The 25,981-nt window shown below is 48.1% G+C and overlaps 1 protein-coding gene across 1 annotated transcript in view; it reads right to left on the bottom strand.

Annotated features, from left to right (window-relative positions):
- Positions 1-3,778: 3,778 nt before the first annotated feature.
- Positions 3,779-25,981, bottom strand: part of LOC119386893 (mucin-17) — a 124,962-nt gene continuing 102,759 nt past the window's right edge. The window contains exons 7-13 of the mRNA XM_037654170.2: positions 18,855-19,011; positions 18,580-18,628; positions 17,542-17,628; positions 16,487-16,631; positions 14,899-15,045; positions 12,357-12,460; positions 3,779-9,760 (exon numbers count right to left, since the gene is read on the bottom strand). Of these exons, the coding sequence (XP_037510098.1) occupies positions 9,610-9,760; positions 12,357-12,460; positions 14,899-15,045; positions 16,487-16,631; positions 17,542-17,628; positions 18,580-18,628; positions 18,855-19,011 (840 nt within the window). The 3' untranslated portion in view covers positions 3,779-9,609. The remainder of the gene's footprint in view (positions 9,761-12,356; positions 12,461-14,898; positions 15,046-16,486; positions 16,632-17,541; positions 17,629-18,579; positions 18,629-18,854; positions 19,012-25,981) is intronic.

Below are 25,981 nucleotides of genomic sequence, written 5' to 3'. Positions count from 1 at the left end.
AGCGCGTGTAATATTGCGTGGCAGAAGTGTAGAATGGCGCCAGGCGTTAGAACATGTGAATTGCGCAACTAGTGGGTGTTTTAAAGGCCCACTCATTACAAAGCACTCGGACATATTTATTCATCGTGATCAGTAAAAGCATCAACAAAGTGCGCAGGCGCCTGTGTTGCCTTACGGGCGCGTAGTGGGTACTTTGCGAATTGGCAAAAGGAAGAGTTATGGCGTAATGCGCAATTCGCAACAGTACCTGCAGTAGGCATTCTAGGATAGTTTGAAAGGGCTTCTGTTACGCGCACAAACGTTCCTTTCGTTGTGGCACGGTCACTGTGGGCACGGCTGAGGTGTCCATCCAGAAGCGAAGCCAGGCTAGCGACTGGGAAGGCGATGCGAACGAGGCCCGATTACGCTATTGCGTTCTACACTCTTGAAGGTGAAGCTCAGGTGTCCCCCAAATTTTTAATATTTGCGTGCATCGGGATTTTTCGCCCACTGACAACGTCGCCGATGCCGTCACTGGAATTTCTGCGCCACGCTTTCGCATTCAGATTATTCTCGCTGCCCTGGGGTTAATTGATATAGACTGTGAACCACCTGTGGAGGAATACCCGTATACCTAGGGCCGAGTTATGCGGGTATGTGCCACACATGACTCGTGGAAAGGGTTTCACTAGACAGGCAAGTCACGTTATTCATGTCATGACCTGTGTATGGCGTTCGTCAAACGCTCGATCATACCCTCCTGTGCCAGTTTTGGTTATACAAAGTTAACACGAGCGCGCCCAGACGTAAGCGGCCAGATAGATAGATAGATAGATAGATAGATAGATAGATAGATAGATAGATAGATAGATAGATAGATAGATAGATAGATAGATAGATAGATAGATAGATAGATAGATAGATAGATAGATAGATAGATAGATAGATAGATAGATAGATAGATAGATAGATAGATAGATAGATAGATAGATAGATAGATAGATAGATAGATAGATAGATAGATAGATAGATAGATAGATAGATAGATAGAAAAAGTTTATTCGAGAACTTACGCGGGCACCAGCAATAACGCTGGAAGGTTCGATGACTGATGTATATAAAAAAAAGACAACGAGTTCCACCGATGATCAGATTACTCCACGGCCGACGACAGTTCTCTCCAGTATTAGGGTACAGCGTGAATTGCTTGTACCTTGATTTTCATTTTCCGGAAACAAGTTCCCCCAATGGAGTTCCATATTTCCCAGTCTTGCTGCAGCCTTCTTCGCTGTCACAACCACGTGGTGGAGGTGCTGGTTCCTTCTTGTTCCGGACGCCAACGAAAAGCCGGGAGCCAACGTGAAGAGGACACCGAAGCCCTCCTGCAACCACAGGCTGCAAGGTTTGCAACCGGAGTATGGACCCCTACCCGACAATAAGAGAGCCACGGCAACAAGGCAAGCCGCCACGATGACAGCCCTTGTGCAGCCTACATCAGTCCTGCTTCAGCAGCCCTGGGAGCCGCCGACTTTCCGCGGGTCGTCATGCGAGGACCCGGAAAGCTGAATAAAAGCGTACGACCGGGTCGCCAAGGAAGACAAGCTGCGGTATACTCAATTTACCGATTGTTTTGCATCACTATAGATCGACGTCACAGAAATGAGCAAATGTGGTTGGATAGGGCATCTATGCAAATTCACTCTGGGTCGAACAGCGACGGCTGTGGGCGGAGCTTACACTTATTCTTAGGTCTCAACCGACTATAGAACATTGTTTTGGGGGGGCATCGAAACGGCGTCTTTCAATTTATTCCAACGTTCGGCAGCGTCTGGAACGGCTCCACAGAAGGCGCACCTCGCGACTATACTGAAACGCGAGTTTGGCATTAAATTTTTGCAGAGTACAAATTTTGCTGACGTGTACAATTTTTAATGTCACCTTTAGATCTTGGACTTTTAAATACGTAAGCATTCAATGTCGACTTAAAGGGGCCCTGCAACACTTTTGCAGCATGGTCAGAAAGCCCTGCCGATCGGTAGTCGAGGCTCCTGAGAACACGCGAGCCAATCGTTAAGCGCAGCACGCGGCCTGTAATTTACAATTAATTCTCAAAGTCAGCTAGAAATCGTTCCTTCTTCTTTCTACAAATGACGCCATATACCCAAACGACCGCGCCATATACCCGAATGCACGGCCATTAGCTGATTTCAGCATCGTGAGCTGCATAGTTACCGTGGCCGCCGCAAGAGGCCGCCACGTGCCTTCGCGCTCGCTCGCGGTCACACTGAAAGTAAGCCGCGCATTCGAAGAAAAAAAGAAAAAAAAGAAGTGCTCAAGGTCACAACGCGCTCGTGCCGTAACTTCTTTGTCCCTTGCCATCCCTCCCTGCTTAGCTTCCAGCGCGCTCGTCGGGACGAGAGAAGAAAGGAAGCAATTACAGCGTGCGACAAATCTCTCTAAGTCCGCTCGTACTTGACTGATTCTAAAAATTGTTGCGGCGGTCGATTCGTGAGGCAATAGACTCTTTTAATGAAGCCATTCGACGGTTACTTGGAAAAGTGTTGCAGGGCCCCTTTGACGAGAAAAGCGTCTGCCATCTGCCACGTAACACGATCATTGCTTGAAATAGTAAACGTATAAAACAAAAGTAAATTTTCTTGGGGGAGCTGGGATTGAGCCCACGCCTTGAAACTCAACACATGCCCTAAATAAGTGCCATTTCAGAGCGGTATTCGTTGTTCTACTACGCATCAGAAAAACGCCTTGTTCGACGATTCATCACTTCGGGCCTCCATAATCCCTAATTTCTGTCTTGTTTAGTCTTACATCCTAAGTTGTTTACCGCTTGATTGTTCATTAGCACCACTTACATTTAGTATTTAACAAAGTGAATATTACTTGTGAAACCGTTACGAAGTCGTGTTTTTCATCTTTGTTCCATCTTCCATACAAATAAATAGAGCCTCGATTTGTTTATATGGGTGGCGGGGGGGGGGGGGAGGGGAGCACCCTTCCCTAAATATCTAAGGGGGGCGCCAAGTCTGCCAATACATTTACTCAGACGGACCTGTTTCATCATTGTTTAAAGCGCAGGGATGCTGCCAGTGGGCACGCAGGTTTTTGACGATAATGGCGTCTAAGGGCCTATGGTGTTGCATTCAAAGAACTGTTCATTTTCCTCCTTTTGCCCCGGAAAGAAAAGACAGGCCGTAGTGGGAAGCACGTCGTCGATTTATCTTCAGTTTTGCATCCATTGCGAAGTTCCTTTTCTTTCGGACTCGACCAAAGGAGGAAGGGGCTCTGCTCTGAAACTTGTTCCTCCTAATGGCGAACCCTGCGTATGCCTATGATTGTGTCCTAATTATTCTCCTTGTGTGTTTTCGTCTCCGTCTATGCGTTGTACTGAAAATGAGTAACGTATGAATGAGACGAAGTGCAGCGTGAATCCTGTAGTAGCAGTTTGTTTTTCACCCTTGCTGGGCTAGTTCGTATGGATTCACACGAACCAGCTCCCATCACGTTAGTATCGCCAAGCTCGGTGAACACGAACACGCGCACACACACACACACACGCACGTACACGCACGCACGCACACACACACACACATACACGCACACACACACGCACACACACGCACGCACGCACGTACGCACGCATACACACACACACACGCGCGCGCGCGCCCACACACACACACACACACACACACACACACACACACACACACACACACACACACACACACACACACACACACACACACACACACACACAAATGAATTAAGCACAAGGCAGAGCTCGCAAAAATGAATCAGGTCTTCTGTCTTTTATTTCAGAAACTCTCTTCGCACGTCACTAACAGAACAACAGGTATAGAAGACAAAACAGGAAAAAAAGGCGTGAAAAGAAGGGAGGGTTGTGGGGGCAGAAGATATAAACAGCCGCGTACTCAACGATTCGAGAGGCCTCTTGTTTATGTATCACTGGAGTGATTGTATAACGTATACGCGGCGGGCACTCTTCGAAAGTGACGTGTGGTGTGTATATAAAGGAAAGTCAACTCATTAGGTGGACACATATTCGCAGTAGAGACACAAAGAAACAAATACAACTACGCTCGCGCGCGATGCGTTGTAGGGAAGGAGCAACAGCAAATAAAAGAAAGAACAACGCGTGCGTTAAAAAAAATATGTCCCTCAGTCGCGTCTCTCATGACAGTTTAATAAAGTTTGACCAACCAACCAACTCGGTATGCGCGTGTGCATATTCTTGTTTTATTTACAAAAAAAACTAAAAAAAAACGGGGAGAAACAACAGGTAAACGACTCTATACAAACTAAGTAAGCGTATACAGATTTCGTGTAACAAGGCCCAGCACTCGGCTGATGTAACAAGTCCACAATCCACGCACTAAACACCGCTTATCTTATCCCGAGCGCATCAACGCTAGAGGTAAGATCCAATTGGAGTTTAGAAAGTGCAGCAGGATATCTTTTTCTCTCAATTATAGCATTTTAGTGACTATGTACCACTCAGCTAGGGTGTCATGAGAGAAATGGTTGCTGTCAGGCTATTTCTAATAAATTAAAACCATAACTGCGCGCTTTGCAGCATATATGCGTAACTTGTACTTACAGTGAGAACACGTTAGCTTCACTTCTTATTGCGATAGCAACTGCACGGACAGTCCAGGCGTATTTTTGCCGTCGCCGTCGGCGTCGCCGTGAGGCTTTTGAAAATCATCGTAAACGCGCGTAGACAGCGGTGTCATGTATAACAGTGATGGTTCGTGGGTTTTGTATATAAAAGGAAACTATAGCTGTCAAATAAATAGTAAATAACTTGCCGCACGAGTTTCGAACGTTCGGAAACTGTGCACGAGAGCGTCCCGTATCGCGAGCTCGTCTCCGCAGCGCGTGCGCACTTTCAAACGTGCTACGATTTAAGCCCGCTTTGCAAATGCGGATTACTGACGTAGGAGTCGGGGGCATTACAACCATTGCAATATATTTTTTTCCATTCGACCAATTTTTCCTTCTATGAACAATAAATAAAGTGTAATATAGAAAATAGTACAATATAGGGCATTGATTAAAACTTCCCGCTCTAAAGTTGGTTTCTCGCGTCAGAAATGTATACTGTATGCATTTAAGCGAGAGAGAGGAAATAAAATAAGATCAACAAACAAAGTTTTAATAATATTGAAGTTTGCTTTCACAAGCCCCGCATAATGTAGACCAACCAGTGAGATTCTGAATTCTGAATTCGCAGCACTTATAGTGTCTAAACTATTGTCCTTATTTATTATATCAAGGCCGTTTGCGCTCTCGCCAATTAGTGTAACGGTAGGCAACGAGAATTTAAAAAAAATGCAAACAGTTTGTAGAACCAAGGCGGTGTATAAATAACGTGAACATAGATACACAAAACTGCGGCAACTAAACATAAACAAAAAGTGCAATGCGTAGAATGGGCTATGGATGATAACAGCTCGCGAATAATAATGGCGGGGAAGCGAAGCTATGTCCATGCTGTATTAGCACGTACACCATTTTGAGGGTAAACACTTCAGCTTCGCGTTCATTTCAGATGAACGGGGTCTAACAGCTGAGTTCTGGTAACAGATGTGAGCGAAACATTGCGTATTCGACTATCTACAGAAAGATGTTTTCAACGAAAACGCATCATTCGCGTACGATCGAAAAGCTTCAAGGATCAACAGGATCAACGATTGGCAGCTCTGAGACTTACACTAATGGATCGCATTGAAACCACCTGTCGAGTTCTTCATAAAATCGACCTATTGGTTGTAATACGTCAGGGCCACCATGCCCAGTTTGCTGCTTCCTTTCTTTGAGTTGGGTTAGAGTAGGGTTACTGCCAAACGCCATTTCAGCAGGTGATTGTGACTTTAGTTTATACTGCCAAACAGAGCATTGGAGGCCGGACTGACGCAGTCTATCCAGGTGAGGTCAGGAAGTCCACCTTTTACATGTTCAAGAGCAACTATACAAACTGTGTCAGTTTTTCATTACATTGTTATCCTGCATAAGCTCCTGTAAGCTATTTCTGATGGCGTAACCTTTGGTCTATAAGCGACTAGAGAGGAAAGACCAGGCAGCATAACGCGCTGACTGAGCACATCACGCGCCGGCTTTAGAGTTACGTAAGGACTCAACGACATGCATGCTGCAGACTTTCTTCAACTCTGGACGACAAGCAGGCATGAATACACGGCGCAACAGTCCCTCAGGTCACCTCGCTAGCTGGGCCGGACTGGACATTTACATTCAGCTCTCACAAGTCTTTAGAGGCTCAGACGTCTGTTCGATATAGTCCCAGTCTCAGCGACTGCGGCGCCACCATGCGGCTGTGCGTCCAGTCTGGTGTACAGCTGGCGTTCTGACTTAAGAGCTCGTTAGCGGCAGGTGGTAGTGTGATACGGTGTCACACGTGATCATTATGCGACAAGATTCATGCTGCTGCGCAATGAGCGTGTGATCTGAACGATGGCGATGAGACCGTGTATACAGTTCTCAATTAAATGCGAGCAACAGTGGCGCCACCTATAAACGTCCCTTCTTGAACACACTGTCTTCCATAGCATCACAGGCAGGGTTACCAGCTCTCCAACGAAAATCGGGGCGAATAGGTCCGTGGTCTGGCAAAATGATGTCTGCACTTTCCTTGTTTCGAGTTCGGTGGCGCTTTATTTTGGCTCATGCAATGCGTGGACTAGTACGTATGTCACACGTCTGTTATTTTACAATATAACTGTGCGATAGTCAGACGCTGAAGAAAAGCCCTCGACATTAGCCCTTTTTTACGCTCCTGGTAACGCGTTCCTAGAAAAAAGTTTTTTTTTGTATTTCTGTACGGTTTCTGTGACCTGAAAATGCGCTTTCGTGCCTCTAAAACGACGCTGTAAAATACAAAAAAAAAAAGAAAAACGATCAAAGCTTCGAAGCTCAGAAGCTCGGGCCACTCCAGCTCCGAGTTTGATTAGGCCCAAAATCCGACAGATCTCCAAGAGGGCAAAGTCAAGATTCGCAATACCTCTTCATAAAATTTACATGCAGACCCGAATGAAGGCGGCGCAAAGAGACCTATATACACTTTCGACGAATTACACCGTGCGAATAAGATGCGCTGAATCCTAACACTGGAACGATGCAAAGAACTATAAGTAGATGACATTCTTTCTTTGGCAGGGAGTTTACATGCACCGCCTGCCCATTGTCCACCGAACACACTCGACACGAGTGTTTGCTTACATCATATACGGCTTGCAAAATCTTCAACGTGAGTGAAACAGAGCGTAAAGACTCGTTCGTGGAATCGTCGTGGAACCTTCATATCGGCCTTGGATATCGTTACGCGGAAAACTGGGAGAGGGTCGCACATGCACCACAGCATGCCTAATATCCCCATACCTTATTTATCCTGTACCTTATATATATATCCTTATATATTCTAAACTTAGAAATGACAGGAACTACACCCCCCCCCCCCCCGAAAAAAAAAAACAATGTACACCCGCTATACGTCGCGTTTTCAAGACTTAGCCAGCCATCAGTTTAAAGAACAGTTGTGCTTGAACTGGTGCGTGTTTTTGGCACTTACATGTATAGCCGTATTTTTTTTTAAGGCGAATGTTTCTATCACCAGCATTCAAGCCTTTCTCCGCACAAAATATATAAAGCCGGCATATATTTTTTTCACTATGCGTCAGACTATTCATTTTCACCCTCTTTCCCAGTTTCTTCTAAAAAACCTCCACAACATTTCTCCAGACACGCATATATATTTGCACAACCTTTTATATATCTACCATAACAGTAACAATAAATATAGTCGTAATAGATTACCAGTGTAACCATTCTGCCCACTCTGTTGCAGTCCCCCGAAGCAGTCCCCCAAAACAAGGGGAATATATCAAATATATTCTACACATAAGTGACCATTTGCACACCCCAGGACAGCATGACTTTGCACATGGCAAGAGAAAGTGAGATATATATATGAAATCAAGATAAGGAGACTGAACGGCCTCTCGACAAACTACAGAACAGACATTTCCCGCAATAAATCTCAAACAAACAAAAGAGAAACACCAAAAACTGCGCGACGACGCGTCACAAAAGCGCTTACTCGGGTGACACAACAATAAAAAGACAGGCGTTATCTACAGCGGCCCCGATACATAATCAGCGGTTCCAAGTCGCTTATCAGATAGCGGGGCATGAACAGGCGCATCGGCCGCCATGTAGCGACAACGCCCGCGTGACTTGCACAGTCACTCGAGACTAATCAGTGAGTCCTTGCACTGACAAAATATGAGACAAGGATCGTTCCGCGGCGCACAGTGCGAAACCTTAATCCTTGGTTAGAAAGTGCCCTGCTTTCCAGCTTGCCCCATTCGTTCACGTCAGATGTTCGAAACGTCTACCAGGACGTAGAGCATTACGTGACCACTGACCACCTATCCGTACACAAAGAAACCATCACCTGTAGCACTGAAATCTCAAAGGCACCACACGCACAAAAGCCGCGATCCGTGAACGACACATCTTGAAGCATCAGCGAGCCGATGGACGTCGAAGATCTTCCAATGAATATAAGCGATCACTGTGGATACACTGAAACCTCGATGCGACGTGAGTGCAGTCAACCGGGCACGACTGATCTGACGACAAGATCATTAGAGGGGCGTGCTCGATCTGTGTCCACTTGCACACGATCAAAAAGATTCACGTAAAAAAAGGGTGTGTTCTGTAGCATCAAGCACTGTGCCTTATGTAGAGACTGGCGCCAGGCCTTCGTCGATGCAGGTTAAAACAAGTCGAGGCACGTGCAAGATCATCGCAAAAGAAAAAGAAACGTTTCATATGTCCTCGGCACACTGGGCGCACGCCACGGGCGATGGCTCACGATGGCCCTCAGCTGGTTCTCTTGTGGAAGGGATGGTATTCTTTGGCAGCGTGTGTTGTTCTTTGCTCGCATCGAAGTTCCAGAGAGATCTCGCAGTGGCCAGCATCCAAACAAGCAAGAGGGCTTCCCCCATTCCTGCGGCTTCGCCTTCGGCGCTCCACAAAACGGTTAAATTAACTTGGACGGATGTACGAAAAGGGACGTCCAGCAGGAGAGCATGTACAGAGGACAAGTGAGACAGGGCGTGCTGGACTTCTCGCTAAACTTCAACATCTCTTCCGAGGTGTCTTCCGAAGCTTGGTCGCGAATCGGACCTGGTAGGGCTTGGATGAAAGCACATACGTGCTTTCGGCGTGACTTGTGGTCAATGATTCGCGTTTTTTTGGCATTCCATGGTTGTCCAGGAAAAACTGCGAACGCGACCTTCCTCGAAGCGCGACAATTAGAAATAGCGACTTTGTGCATAGTTTTCCTGCATAACTTCGGCGAAGTGCAACAGCCCTGCCGTGGAATCATTTAGATCACACAGTGTGAGGCACGCATAAGAGTCCGCGTCCAAACTGTCGAGTCCGTTGGACTGTACGCGTCTGAGTCATACGGGAGTTCTCTTGAAGAGGATGCAGTCCGCGTGCACCGCATCGGTAGACGCTGTTTCAGTTCCGTCACTCTTGTCGGTTGGAGTATACGTATGCGTAGTCTCAGTAGTGGTAGTCGGTGTCCGACTCCGCATAGTCGTACTCGTCGTCGTCCAGGCGTCCCTGACGGCCCGTCCGGCAGCGCAGCGGCGCCGCGAGCTTCTCTAGGTTCGGAGACAGGTTGTCGTCGTCCGGGTCGTAGTCGCTGTACAGGCTGCGCGAGAGACGAATAAGGAACGAACTTAGCGCACAAATTTGAGCGACAAAAATGTTTTGTAGAACTCAACCATTGTATAGCAGTCGAGCGAAGACGGTGTTGTTTTTGTAACAACTGATACCCAGCATTAACCAACATAAACCAAAACTAGCCAGTATTTAATTGCCATCTCTTAGCCAAAGCTACACAATAGTGGTATGTGATAAATTCTTGCCAATACTGGATGTAAGCGGAAATAAGGTAGTTGAATTCACTCAGAAATACTCGTCGTGCCCTGCTCCAGAATATGGGCAGAAAGGGTCCAGAAATACATTGTCTTAAAAGAGAGAAAGATAGAGAGTTAGTTGGACACGCTGAAAAACCTACATCGAAAGAACTGTTGCTAGCGACCTCTAGTTAGTGCGAGTATAATCAAAAGGCAATGACACTGAATGTTAGCTCACACTTTAACAAGGACATATCTTAAGGGCCGGCAAACGGAATTCAAGTTCGTGCTGACTGAATCTGTCGAACACGGTTGGTATGTACGATACTAACTGAGGCCCATTTATACATGAGAAATCTCGTGGAATTGAGTGTTGACACAGGCTTGTCGGTACATACTGAGCGAAAAGCAACGGTGAAGAGCGAACGAGTACAGAGATGCACACGTATACGTAGTGCCAAGGATATGCGCGATCTTTGTCGTTCTTGTGATTATTAATACGCTACACTCTAAGAAAAAAAAAGAGTCCTTTGACTCCTTTCGGGGAGCCCTGACTTGCCACCTATATGACTCTCTTTAAAGAGGCAAGTCAACTCTGTTTGGGTTGTCATTATACTCTCTTGTGAGAGTCGTGTGACCCACAAGAGTGTTAACGCGTCTCTCTGAAGAGAGTCATATACGTGGCAAGTCAGGACTCCCCGAAAGGAGTCAAAGGACTCTTTTTTTTTCTTAGAGTGTACATAACATCCTCATCTATCTCGATATAATCACCGCGACGACAAGCTCTTTCGATCTCACTTTATGTGCGTGAACAAACGCGAAGCCTGTAACTACAACGCAGCGCCTGACACGACGTGAAGGACGACGTGTAAAAAAAAACAACAACATCGCTGTTATGCCATTCTGGAACCGTTAAAGTCTCGTTGAGCGCGTCTCTTGATACGAGTAACACGGCTGTACAGTTTGCCTTTCTGCGAGACACAGGGTTCGTTTTAAAGGGGCCCTGCAACACTTTTCTTAGTTATATTGAAATAGTCTCATTATTGACGTATGACTCTTCACGAGTCATATGCCGCAAATATTTTTCGAATCTGTCAAGTCTAAGTGGTGTTACCAAATTATAGAGATCACGTTCCGCAGCTTTCTCCCTCAACTCAACGCCGCGAGCGCGCGGAAAGCTAGGCAGCGAGTCGAGGGAGGGAGCGCAGAGAAGCGAGGCTCCGCCCAGGAGCGCCGGCGGAATTTTTTTCTTCATTTTTTCTCTCTGACGTCTGGGCGCAACCACGTGGTCTGTGCCGCCACTTCCGGTCGGCTTGCGTCGTTCTCGTCGAGCGGAGCCGATCGCACTGTGTATCGCGCGTGCTTGAAAACTGCGCGTCGGTTTGGTAATGTTGGGTGTGCACCTCGAACGCCGTAGTGTTTTCATCGCTCTGCCAACCATGGAAGCAAACCTGCGCGCTCGTTTGGAACGAATGACAGCTGAGATCGGTTTCGGCCCATACTTCGATACACCGCCTCGTAAGACGGCACTGGCAGACGACCCCGAAGCGCCGCCATTACCGGACGCCAGCATTGTTATCGGAGACACGCTGCGCCCGTGCCTCGGTCGGTCGTGAGAACGTGCCGACGATGCAGTTCTCAGCTGACGAGGCAACACTCGAACGGCTGCCACTCTCAACGGCAACCGGCGATGGTCAAAAGCACAGAAATATTCACGTTTTCGGCACTGCGCATGGCGAAGAAAACGGAACCACGCAACTACGAGCAGACGAGCTGTCGGTGAGACCGGAAGTGCTAATATTAATGTTTGTTCGGTGTTTTTAACGCGATAACAGAATATAAACATACATATTATCTACTTATTGAACTCAAAATTAACAACGTAAGTAATAATGAGGGTGTTATCGTGATTATAACATCAGCCAATGGTGGAACTGCCGACAATCGCGTCATATTTTGCGGACTAATACATCATTTGTCGAGAGAAGAGGGAGCGATTTTCAGCTGACTTTGAGAATTTATTGTAAATTCCAGGCCGTGCGCATCGCTATAATATTTGGCTCGCGTGTTCTCGGGAGCCTCGACTACCGATCGGCAGCGCTTTTTGAGCATGCTCGAAAAGTGTTGCATGGCCCCTTGAACACCTGCTGACACAACCCTACTATCAACTCATGAGGAGCTCAGGCAGAACGATGGAAGGCTACGTAGGCCAGGCTGACCCAGCGTGCTTCAGTATGATCGTCACCACCACCACCCCCACCATTTTCACGCTACGTTCCTTCGGCCCCTTTACCATGTGTACCTAAACTATATGAGACAAAAATGGTAGCTGTGTTGCCTGCGAGGTGAAACAGCTTGGTGGAGTGGTCAGTAGCGTTATGTACTTACAGTTCGTGATTTTCGAAGTTCCCTTCTTCGGCCACCAGAAGCTCGTACTCGTCGGCAGCATACCGGTCCCAATCGGAAATCTCCATTCCGTCTCCGTCATGGTCCTGAAAATATAGCAACCCCCTCTTGTTCACCTGGCCAGGCACGTATTTTTGTGGAACGTATTAACTTGTAGTGCACGCACACGGATGACGCGAACGTCAGGGAAAATGAAGCCGGCGTCATTTTATCTTGACCCCTCGAGAAGAGCGAACGTGAGACGTTTCATCTTTGAATAGCGCACAAAATGCCAATGCCTAACAAACTAATTCATTTAGCAACTGCTACGGCGACTGCGTGTTTCACGAGTTAAATTTGTTTTCTAGATATCTTCTAAGTTAGTCAATCCTGTTTAAGGAATCGTACGATGAACATCGTTGGAAAGCTACAGAATGTCATTTTCCGGCTGCTGCGGAGCCGGTAAGATGCGCCGGTTCAGCGCAATTTTGAACTTAATTACGAACCCTGTCATTTTACGACGCAGTCTACGGAATCCTCACCAGTGCCTACCCCGGCTCTCTCAGAAAGTGTCACCTCAATGTTTATTCTAGTTGCTCTGCGGCAATCCTTTGAAGGCTTACTTCCACACTCTCGCTAAACAAGCGTGGATGAGGTTTCTGATAACTGACGCTGTCCCGTCGTGTGCACAGGACATCTGTATACGTGTCACAAACATGACACAAAGGCGATGAGCGAGGTGGACTGCATTAGTCGCGAGATTTCAGCTCCAAGTGTTCGCAGCAACTGACGCTGTAGTGAATGTGACGGTGCCTTTAGCCAGTGTGCAAGTATGCAAGCGCTCTACTCGGCGACAACTGCGGAGAAAATCACTTACATCGCGGTTTTGCGCCTCCGACATAAAATTAAATTTGTGAAGCAGGCTTTTCCTAACAACACTTTGTAATGCAGAGAAGCCGGTTGTGGAGGGAACAGCTCTTGGCTTCTGCATGTACATGGAGCGCTAAAGTAATCAATATTTAAAGCGTAAGTTGGCTACACCTACATCTCAGTACATTTAAATGCAAGAAATAATCGTTTCACTTATTACTTAGCACAGGGAATTCATATATAGTATGTAATGCAGAATAGAGCTGTGCACGGGCAGTATTTCCGAGCCCGAGCCCGGCCCGGGCCCGCTGACTTTGTCGAAGGCCCGCCCGAGCCCGACGGCAAAGGGCTGCGAGCCCGCCCGGCCCGGCCCGACGTAAGAAAACACAATCCCGGGCCCGGCCCGGCCCGGCTTTTTGAAGGTTCGTTGCGAAAACAAAACATCGTTTTCCGATAATTTGGCATTTTATTGAGCATATCAAATATGATGAAACGACGCACGACGAACAGTCTCTATTACACAGATTACAAAATACAAGTAGACGGCCTCATGCCAGCGACAATGGAGTTCGCTCGCCAAAGCCGTCACGTGTACGGGGTATGCCCATGCAAGCGTCAGCTTGCACGAAGGCGATCTCGGGTCGCTCGTCGCTGTCGCGTGCATTTTCACCCATATGGGATTTGGCCTTAAATCTAACGCGAACAGTCGCGTGGCGCCGTCACCAGCCCAGGTGGTGTTACTTCTCTGTTTGTCGGAGTGAAATAGAGGCAGTGCTTTACCTGCTCCCCTTTTGTTTAAAGTAGCGAATGGAAAGGAAAAGCGGTAAAGGGCGGTCGCGGAAAGGGCGCTGTGTGCGTGCTGGAAAACAATTCCCGCTCATTCTCTATATTTCGGGCTTGAGTCGGGCTTTGCGCCGGGCCCGAGCCCGGCCCGATAAAACTCCACGTAGCCCGAGCCCGGCCCGGGCCCGAGGTGAAAACACGTCGGCCCGCCCGAGCCCGGCCCGCTGGCCGGGTCGGGCTCGGGCTTTCGGGCTACCCGGAGCCCGTGCACACCTCTAATGCAGAAAGTAAAAAAAAAACGTAAAGCGGGCTTTTCCTCACCTAGGCACTTAGTGAGGAGAAGCCAGGTCCGGCGAACACGCCGGGATACTAATAAATTAAAGGGTGCGCGAACACTAAATTTGTAGTGCAAGCAGAACGTACCTGTTTCAAAAGAACAATCATATTGAGACATTAGTTATTAAACTTTCTCGACATTTGACATCGGTCGAATACGGGCCGCTTTATAATGTAGCTACAAAACAGCAAATGACTTGGCCTTTCATATTACGCTCTTTGTCAAGACGGAGTCAAGTTAAAAAAGAAAAAAAGAAAAATTGCGCTTATTGAAGGTAACACACAAACATTTTGCCGCGTCTTCTCACGCTGTGTCCAATTGGAAATGGCTAGATTCTTCGAATATTCGTATCCTACACGGTTCGAAAAAAGTTTACTGTTTATCAAACACTCACGGTACACATGCACGCGTATCTCCGAAGCAAGAGCGTTGCCAGTTACATGCTATATACTATGAAATATGTACGCTCCGTTGATGCAGCACGAACGCCAGTAGATGTACGCATCTATTGGCAGGCTAAACAAACACATGTCCGCTTGCGAGAACGGCGCTTACCCGCGAGGCGAAGGGGTCACGCTGTTCGTGGTCCAGGTACTTCTCGAGGTTGAAGAAGGTGTCGAAGAAGATGGGCGTCATCTTGCACCTCTTCAGATCGGCCAGCGACACCTTGCCCTTTTGCTTGGGCTGCACCATGTCCAACATCTGCGTGCAGAAAGGGTAGATGAACAAAATTATTTAAAAAATTTTAAAAAAGGAAAGAATATGACTTTTAAGGGCTCTTTTTTCTTTGCTAAACACAATATTAATGAGAACTAACAGACAATAATGCCAAGGAAAGTATAGAATCAGAATCAGTGCAGTCTTTATTTTGCATAGTATGGTTACATCGTTAAGGATATACAGAAGAGGGTCACAAGCTCAGAAAACCGTACCGGGACCCATAGGGAATGTTATTTGTAGTAATTAGGATATAAATGTGAAATAAGTAAAGTGGACGAAAAGATAACTTGCCACCGGCAGGGACCGAACCTGCGACCTTCGAATAACGCGTCCGATGCTCTACCACTGAGCTACGGAGCCGGTCATACTCCCGTCCACTTTATGGGATATATATGTGGGCGCAGGTTCGGTCGCTGCCGGCGGCAAGTTATCTTTTTAGTCCACTTTACTTTCTTCACATTTATATCATAATTATAACAAATAACATCCCCTATACCTTCCTTGGCATCATTGTCTGTTAGTTATCATAAATATCTATAAAGTTACTAAGAAAAAAGGCTTGTCTACGGTGGAAGCTATACGGCGTTTGTGTGCTGTTCATTATTACCATTGTTAGCACATAGAATCGTTGTCACGTTATACAGCGCTCGAAAAGAACAAAATGTAGCCTGATATATCTAAAAAATTTGTAAAATGTTTTTATTTTTAATACATTGCTATTCTCAGGAAGTAAGTTTCTGTCACAATAAAAAAGGTACCTTTTTTTATCACTTCATATTTTTACCGTTCATAGCCCCGTGCCTTCTCATGAAACGCTATGGCCGTTCATAGCGCGCCTGACAGGAGAAAAAAACTGATAGTTATTCTGTAAATGATCAAATTAGTAGACATTTTGCTACCTCCTATTGGCCTACGGTGTTGTCACAACGTCTCTGGTTGGCTCAACGTGACTCCGTGATTGCAGAATTGGAATACATGGCTGAATTTGACAATGTCATACACGTAATCCATCTCTCCCCGCCCCACCCACTCCACCCTCAAAAGAAAAGAGACAAAAAATAAAGAAAGCGCCGCGAAAACAGGGTTCATGCAAGTCTTCAGCACGCGCAGAACTGTGCTACAGTGCTGCGGAGTTGAACAGCAATTAATAACGCAGATTTAATTGCTTGTATATTACTTTTCCACGCCGCTTATAAGCCATAGTGCAACGTCGATATGTTCTCACATTAATTTCTACTACGTCCTAATTGCGTGAAGCTCCGTGAGACAGCCGTAGTTTGGCAATGAAAGAATAGCAGGGTGTAGACCACGTGTTCAGGCTGCAGTTTTCACCGCAGTGTGATGCAGGAAGGAGGAGCGCGCGAACAGCACAGAACACTACTTAGTACGAACCTCGAGGTGTACGAATCAGGTAAAGTCTCACCTGACAGAGGCAGTCGCTGAAGGGCAGGGTCTCGATGCCCAGCGCTTCCATGCGTGTGAGCTGCTCCTCGTAGAAATACTCCAGCTCGTACATCGATAGATACCCGTCGCCGTCAATGTCCATGCATCGGAACCAGTACTCGATGCTGCAAGTGTATATTCACATCAGACAGGGGGAAAAATATCACACACGCGCTACTTTGTAAGATGAAGACTGAGAGCTCCGCGGAGGGCCACATTTTGATATTAGAAGCGACAACGTATGACGAGAGAAACGTGTTTGGAGTATAACAGCGCAAACCCGAAACTACTATCGCACTGTTAGTCTAAATGTGCCCAAGAATTACAGCCACAACCTGTACCCAGCGGCACGTATTTATTTGACTTTCGGGAATGGAGTTAGTGGTACAATGCTGTCCCCTTTAGCCGTACCAGCAGTCGTTAAGAACGAACAAGACAGCGCAGTGTAATGACCTGTTCTCTTACATGAAAGCGACGGGTCGGCATTGTTTATTCTTGAAGACTACCGTATTGGCACTAATCTAGCTAAAACTTTCTTTCGCTAAATGTAGCCATGGAACTTGGGTGCGCGTTACAATCGGGCTCAAAAGCGAAATCGGCATCATGTTATTTTTTTTTCGATTTTTCTAATGTAAAATTAGCTGCGCGTTACAATCGGGGGCGCGCTTGAATCGTGCAAGTGCGGTATTATCAGCAAGTTACAGCCATACTCCTCCTCATCCTCCTTCTTATATAGTAGCTAATCATTTGCTCTGGATTTCTATACATTTACTAAGAGGAGGTCCCCCTAATAGCGTTTACTTATGGACCTCCTTGTGTATTATATTTACTTTGTAATTGTAATAATGTCTTATTAGCAGAATGCTTGAAAAAAATTGGTTGATTGACACGTTTCCGCGCTTCTACGCGTGATCGCATTATTAAACGAACACTTGAATCACTGTCAGCGTAAGCAATTGGGTGTCAAAGTTTCACAGAGCCTTCATTCAGAGAAACACAAGCGATCGAGGGACACATCAGACAACGTAACCGTACCTCCTCGGATGCCGTTTGTCTTCTTCGGACATGATGAACCAGACGAACTCGCTGTAGCTCATCTTCCCTTCTTTCTGAACGGCACCCCTGGAGAACGATGAGAGGAACAAATAAAAAAAAAAGGATCGCACAAAGGTAACCGCTATTTCACTTTACGGCCGCGGCGTATTAAATTGCAGGATAGCGTATCTAACAGTACGTAATATATACGAAGAATGACGTGAGGCACAACGACCGCGTACGGGCCTTTCGCCCTCATTCGTCCACTATTACTATAGTATTCCAAATTTTTCATCCGCTTATTAACTTGCTCAACGATGACTATACAATCTCGGCTTCGCCCGAAAGACACAATATACACTTGACGCGATTGTTATTCAACAGGGCCCGAATTTACAAAAAAAAAAAAAGAAGACTTACGTCGGGATTGTTCAAAAGAAAACAATCGTGATTTTCGGACATATATCATTGGCAAAGGTCGCTGACTAATGGCAAAGCGCTTATGATGAAAAACATTTTGTGAAATTCACAAATTTTTTTTTTCCTAAGCGTTATTTGGCACTGGTCAGTCGCCTTCCCTGACAACATGTGCAGCGTAACAACTGCATGAAGATGTTTTCTTACAAACACTCCTAGCGTAAGGGGTTTTTGATAACACGAGCCTTGATCACGGCATGCAGCGCGGAGTCGGCGTGACACGCACGTCACGTGACACATGTAGCTCGCGTGTCTGTCACGCATAGCTCGTATGAAAAATTAGTTTACGAGGTGATCTAGTTATCTGGTGACTGTATCGTTAGTGGAGATTATCCTAAATAAGGCCGCAAGGGACAGACTGGGATGTATCAGTTTTCCAATGTCATTAAAGCCGTACGAAGACAGCTGTCCACTAAAAACATATAACACTCGTTATTTCGTCTTCAGGAAAATAATGAATAACTTCATATCGTCGAAATATTTATTAAACAGAGAGAGACACGCAGATATGAATTCGAGACGATCTAATAAATATAGCATACAAAATAAATAAGTCCTTACCGCGTCACGGCGCCGGAGAAGATCCTGTCGATCATCCGCATAGAGATGGCTGGAGTGGAAAAACAAAACGAGTCAAGTGATGGAAATAAACGAGGAAAGAGAGTTAAGAGAAAAAGGTAGCTGTATTTAAAAAAAAAAACGCTCACAACGTGCCCTTAAATTTTTTTACTCGTATCACGCAGAAAAAACTCCATAATATCATTCCTCTGCTGATTTAAAGCCAGTTCAGCGTTCTTCGCATTACACTACACAGCTATAGTTACCGGGACACACACCTCCTTCGTTGTGCCTGGACAGGTCGTACCGGTCGATGTACAGGTCGTGGTCCTTGTCCAGCTCCCAGAACTTGCAGTAGATGACGTAGAAGTGCTCGTACGAGAAGTACTCGGTGATCTGGTTGATGTCCTCCTCCTCCTCCAGCAAGGACAGTACCTGCGTGTTGAACGGACAGGCACTGACGGTTGGTGACACACGGGACGCTAATGACATCGTGGTACTCTGCTTTTATAACAGTTCACTGTACTCCTTCTAGAACACGTAAACGCGATTGAAAAAGATCGAGTAAATATTCCTTTTGATACGGGGTTTATTGGCGCAAGTAGCACTTGGGCAGGATGCCTACGGACGCTGAAAGCGGGCGGCGACAACCGACACAAGAATCGCAGCGCTGGCACCAGCAGCTCGCGCTTGGCTCTCCCTGCTGAGGTGGTGTCCCACTGCGGCATGTTGTTCTTCTTCCTCCTTACATCACCCCGGCGACAAAGGAGAGCCATCCTGGCGAATCAAGGTGACGACAGAACGAAGGGGTCGTGGTATGGTTTGAGGCGACTGACGTGGACTGTCTCCCGACCAAGGCGGCGCCTGTCTGTAGATGGCGTGACTGGCTCAATCACGTATGTTATATGGGATCGACGTTCCACGACGCGATAAGGACCGTGATACTTGGGGGCAAACTTGGACGACAGGCCAGGGGAATGGAAGGGCAGTCGGAGCCAAACGAGCGAACCTACGGCGAAAGTCTCGACTTGTTGGTCGCGGTCATGGCGTTCTTTTTCGAGGGCCTGTTTGTCCGAGGTGAATGAGCGGGCCAACTGACGACACTCTTCAGCGTGCTGCACAATTTCAGAAACAGGGCTGAATTCGGAGGCGTCCGGACGATACGGCAAAATAGTGTCAAGGGTGGCGCACGGTTCGCGGCCATATAGAAGAAAGAAAGGCGAGAAGCCCGTCGTTGACTGCGTTGCCGTATTATATGCATAAGTTACAAAGGGGAGGACCACATCCCAGTTTGACTGGTCAGAATCGACATACATCGCGAGCATGTCTCCCAGCGTTCTGTTGAAGCGCTCAGTGAGACCGCTGGTCTGCGGGTGGTAGGCTGTAGAGGTGCGGTGAACCGTGCGACATGCGCGAAGGAGTTCTTGAAGAACCTCGGATAAAAACACGCGCCCTCTGTCGCTGAGTAGTTCGCGTGGTGCACCATGACGTAGGACGAAGCGACGTAAGACGAAGTTGGCTACGTCACGAGCACCGGCTGAAGGTAGCGGAGCTGTTTCAGCGTATCTCGTTAGATGGTCTACGGCGACAATTATCCATCGATTGCCAGCTGCGGTGTAAGGAAGCGGTCCATATAGATCAATGCCAACACGGTCGAAAGGGCGTGCCGGACACGGTAGAGGTTGCAGTAATCCGGGTGAATGGGCAAATGACTTTCGTTGTTGGCACAATGGACATGATCGAATATATTTTTGGACGAAGGTGTACATGCCACGCCAGTAGTAACGCTGGCGGAGCCGTTGGTATGTTTTCAACACGCCAGCGTGAGCATGTTGCGGGTCAGCGTGAAAATATGCACATACGTCAGATCGCATGTGGCTTGGTATAACCAAGAGCCATTTGCGACCATCTGCTTGGTGATTTCTTCGGTATAATAACGCGTCTCGTATCTCAAAATGTGTGGCTTGGCGACGAAGAGCACGTGGGTATGCAGACGTTGAAGAGTCGGAAAGGACGTTGAGGAGAGAGGCAATCCATGGGTCTTTTCGCTGCTCAGATGACATGTTCGTGACGGAAACGGCAGTGATGGGAAAGGCAGCTTCTGAATGCGGGTCTTCACTAGATTGCACTGGCGATCGAGAGAGCGCGTCCGCATCAGAATGTTTTCGCCCAGATCGGTAGACGACGCGGATGTCAAATTCTTGTAGGCGAAGAGCCCAACGTCCAAGGCGACCGGAAGGATCCTTCAAAGAAGCTAACCAACAGAGTGCATGATGGTCGGTTACGACGTCGAAAGTCTGTCCGTACAAGTAAGGACGAAACTTGCTTAATGCCCACACAATTGCGAGGCACTCTTTCTCGGTGACGGAGTAGTTGGTTTCTGCTTTTGTGAGGGCGCGGCTAGCATATGCGACGACGTACTCTGGAATGCCGGGCTTACGTTGCGCGAGCACTGCGCCAAGACCGACGCCGCTAGCGTCTGTGTGCACTTCGGTCGGAGCAGTGGGGTCGTAATGGCGCAGAATGGGTGGTGACGTAAGTAGGCGGCGCAATGTGTCGAAGGCTTCGTCGCATGCTTGGGTCCAACTGGAAAGAGTAGCAGGGCCAGCAAGTAGTTTCGCAAGTGGTGCTATAATCGACGCAAAGTTACGGACGAAACGACGAAAATACGAGCACAAGCCGACGAAGCTCCGCAGTTCTTTGAGTGTAGTCGGCTTAGGAAACTCGGCGACCGCACGAAGTTTGTCCGGGTCTGGAAGAATTCCATCCTTTGAGACAACATGACCAAGTATAGTGAGTTGGCGAGCCCCGAAGCGGCACTTCTTCAGATTAAGCTGAAGGTTTGCCTTGGTAAGGCACTGAAGAATCGTGCGCAAACGGTCGACGTGCGTAGGAAAATCTGGGGAGAACACGACAACATCATCGAGGTAACATAAACATATCTGCCACTTTAGGCCGCGTAGAATGCTGTCCATCATGCGCTCAAACGTTGCAGGCGCATTACACAGACCGAATGGCATTACTGTGAATTCGTACAGGCCGTCTGGAGTAACGAACGCTGTTTTAGGACGGTCACATTCTGCCATCGGGACCTGCCAGTAACCTGAACGTAAGTCCAATGACGAAAAGTATTCGGCACCTTGTAGGCAATCGATGGCGTCATCGATGCGGGGAAGAGGGTAGACATCTTTCCGCGTAATTTTGTTGAGACGTCGGTAATCCACACAAAATCGAATCGAACCATCTTTTTTCCGCACGAGCACTACAGGTGAAGACCAGGGACTAGAAGGTTCGATGACACCGTGCTGAAGCATGTCATTCACTTGCTCCGCGATGATATTCCGTTCCGTTGGTGATACACGGTAGGGCCGTTGCCGCAACGGAGGGTGACTGCCCGTGTCGATATGGTGAGCAACTGTGTTGGTTTTACTCAGTGCCTTCTGCGGGAGGTCGAACGAATGTCTAAACTCATGAAGAAGCGCAATAAGCTGTGCCCGTTTATCCTGAGGGAGCTCGCTTGCGATGGAGCGGTTGAATACATCCGAGGAGACGTCATCCGATGTAACACGCGGGGTCACAGCGTTCAAATGAAGTTTTGGTTCAGTTTCGCAGGATTCAATGGGCACGATAGCATTTTCGTCTACAGGCTGGACGTGGCCAAGCGTCTCGTTAATGTGCAAAGTGATAGGGCATACGGTGGGGTTGCAAACCAATATTCCCGTCGCATGCTGATGAGGTGGCAGAACCGCAAATGGCAGCGATGTACTGTGGCGGCGACTGAAAACGTCAGATGGCGTGAACACAACGGTAGTACCAGAAAATTCAGCGCAGTGGACAGGAACTATGACGGCACTCAGAGGAGGAACGTCAGTGTCAGTGGCAACAACAAGCTTGCCGACATGGGGTGGTCGTTCTCTGTCGGTAGATGGGGCCTCAGAAAACACAGAAAGTTCCACCTGCGCGCGCGCGCAGTCAATAACGGCGTGGTGGCGTGACAAAAAATCCCATCCGAGTATTACATCATGTGAACACGTGGCCAACACGAGAAACTCTATGTGGTACAAAACGTCCTGAATGACGATTCTGGCCGTACATGCTCCAACCGGCTGAATTTGTTGCGCACTCGCTGTACTGAGCGAAAACCCGGAAGGCGGCGTCGTTACTTTTCTTATAGAGCGACAAAGTTTCCGGCTCATCACAGATATGGCAGCACCAGTATCGACAAGCGCGAGAGTTCGGAAACCTTCAACGAACACTTCCATAACATTGGCGGGGGACAGGCGAGGACTTACACAGTGTGACGACGACGCAGCTCGTGCCTCCGGAGCTGCGGCAGTCAGTTTTCCGTCTCCAGCTGGTTCGGTCGGCGACGCAGGGGTGACAGAGAACGGCGCCGTGGTGAGGGTGAGCGACGGGAAGCGAACGGTCGGTACTCGGAAGCACGTTGGCGGTCTCGTTCGGCTGGCAGCGGGTCATGTTCAGCTGGTAGTCGATCACGTTGAGGTGGCGGTTCGCGTTGCGCGTCGTACGGGGCCCGGAAAGAGTAGTCGGGGTACCTCGGTGCAGCAGAGGTCGCTGCGAAGCGCCGACGACAGAAGCGCGCGACATGGCCCGGATACCCGCAAGCGTAGCAAATGGGACGGTTGTCAGCTGTGCGCCAGGGGTTTCCGTAGCACTGCTGTGTACTAGGCGTCGTTGGTACTCGCACAGGTTGAGGAGTCGACGAAGGTAGAGGTCGCGGTGGATTAGCAGTAACAGCGGCATAAGTCAGTGGCGCGGCGACAGGTGTTGGCTGGGAGGCGGACGGCAGTGCCTCGGAGACCTGCTCCTGTATCACCTGTCGGATGGCTGGCGCGAGACGCTCAGTAGTGTGTTCTGTTGTCGGTAAATACGACAGGCACGACAGTTGTCGAGCCACTTCCTCGCGCACATACCGTTTGATTTCTGACAGCAGCGGGTTGTGCTCACCACCGAGGGTCAACGCCGCGAGAGTGTCGTCTGTAGCCGCTGGCCGCCGTGTCAAGAGCCGTTGCTTCCGCAGTTCCTCGAAGCTCTGGCACAGAGTGGCGAGTTCAGACACAGTCCGCGGGTCCTTGGCCAGCAGCATCTGAAAGGCGTCGTCGTCTATCCCCTTCAAGATGTGTCTGATCTTGTCTCCTTCACTCATCGAAGGGTTAAGGCGCTTGCACAAGTCGAGTACGTCTTCGATGTAACTTGTGAAGCCTTCTCCTTGCAACTGTGCACGCCCCCGTAGGCGCTGTTCAGCACGGAGCTTCCGTACCTCTGGGCGACCGAACACATCGGCAATGCGTTGCTTGAAATCACTCCAGGTGGTGAATTCTGTCTGGTGGTTGTTAAACCAGAGGCTTGCGACCTCTTTCAGGTAGAAAGAAACATATTGCAGCTTGGAAGGGTCGTCCCACTTGTTGCTTGCGCCCACCTTTTCAAATGTCGACAGCCAGTCTTCGACGTCTTGCTCATCGGTGCCGTTGAAGAAAGGTGGATCGCGCAGGCGCAGCGCCGTGGGCACGATGACCATCGGAGGTTGGGTCGTGCCTTGCTGGGCGGTTTCGTTGGCCATTTCAGGGGCAGCGGGTAGTCTCCTGTTTCGGAGTTCCAGGTTGAGTACCCCGCACCTCCACCACTCTGCTACGGGGTTTATTGGCGCAAGTAGCACTTGGGCAGGATGCCTACGGACGCTGAAAGCGGGCGGCGACAACCGACACAAGAATCGCAGCGCTGGCACCAGCAGCTCGCGCTTGGCTCTCCCTGCTGAGGTGGTGTCCCACTGCGGCATGTTGTTCTTCTTCCTCCTTACACTTTGTCCTACCTGCCGTGAAGGCTCAACGAGCTACGGCGTTGCGCGGCTAAAGCATAAGTGCGCGGGTACGATTCCCAGCGACGACGGCCGCATTTCGGTAAGGTGGTAACGCCCATGCTCTACTTAGATTTGGGTGCACGTTTTAAAGAACTAAGGTGTGCAAATGTAACCCTGAGTCTCTCGCTTACAGCGGCGTGCCTCGTAGTCATATATTGGCTTTGCATGTCGAAATAAAACTCAGCATTTAATTTCTTCCGCTGTGTAAATCATACTACACGTCGTCACATGTCTCAAGAGAAAGGGAGGCCTAAAGAAAGAAAGAAAAACCACTCAACAGCATTGTTAGGCGCGCGAAACTGCCACACCACCCCATCGCGTCCGCTTTATCGCAATCGCTCGTTAGCTTACATTGAAGTTTCTCGCGCGTAACACAAAGCGCGAGCATACGCGCGAAATCCACGCCCTCTCGCACAAACTCACACTCGAACTAGCTGAGCGCATGCAAGGCCAGTAATGATAGCGGGAAACTATAGTACCGGCCATATTTCACCCCTTTCTCCGAAATGTAAGCTAAAAACGAAGCGAGTAAATGAACCGAACAGAACACACGCGTGCTCGGTGGCTGCTGTGAGTTATAAATAACCACGAGTACGTGCGTAAAGGCAATCACCACGCTAGTTACTCTCGAGACAGCTTGCTGACGTTTGTTATACTAGACGCTGTGCGCCCTCTTGCGCGCTGGTTCTCATTTCTATATTTATGCTTCATATAGGGGCGGCGATTTGCGATGCTTTGTTTGTCGACTCACACGCGTATGAGCCTACTTAAAGCCCACATCTCACCAGCGCCACCTGTGGAGCGTTGACAGATACAAGAACTACGCGTACGGGCATATCGTCCGAATTGGGTGATAAGGAAGGACAGCTCCCGCCAGACCTACAATATTAGCTTGCCTTCCCTGCACTGGATGCGCGTCAAAGAACCACTGAGGATGGTCAAAAACTTCGGTATATTAATTACTTTTTAGGAATATACTCGAGTTTGTGTAGTTCGGATAGACTCATATGCAATGGTGACCATAACGTATAGGAGACGATATGTAAACACCTAGAGATAAGACATCATAATGCTGTCGTGTATTTCAGTCATTCGAGTGACGCATATGAAAACGTGCGAGTATCTTACACATATTGTTTTTTTCACGAGCCTCAGAGAAACCTTGAGCATTAGTGACCGCACTTACTCCATTGTGAAGAAGCACCCACTAGTTATCGTGATCAACAGAATTCGCTGCGATATTGTCTAGAAGAATATTTGCCAGTGAATCTATGATACCGATGTGTTTTTTGGTGTCTGATGTGTTGGTTGTTTTATGCGCTCTTACATTTGTGTGCTGTTTGTAATCTTACCTATGAACGCGTCATTGTGGTGCCGCTTGTACATGCGATTGTTCGTTTGCGTACTAGGCCCTTTTTTTTTATGAATTTGTAAACTCTGGATACGCTTGTTCATGTTGATGCTAGTGTATACGTATGCCCCTCCTGCTTTGTGCCGACAACCTTGGCCCGCAGTGTGACGAAATAA

Source organism: Rhipicephalus sanguineus, chromosome 3 (assembly GCF_013339695.2).
Source record: "Rhipicephalus sanguineus isolate Rsan-2018 chromosome 3, BIME_Rsan_1.4, whole genome shotgun sequence".
Classification (NCBI taxonomy): Eukaryota; Metazoa; Arthropoda; class Arachnida; order Ixodida; family Ixodidae; genus Rhipicephalus; species Rhipicephalus sanguineus.
The sequence above is the reverse complement of the archived record's forward strand: the minus strand, read 5'-3'. Positions and strand labels throughout refer to the sequence as shown.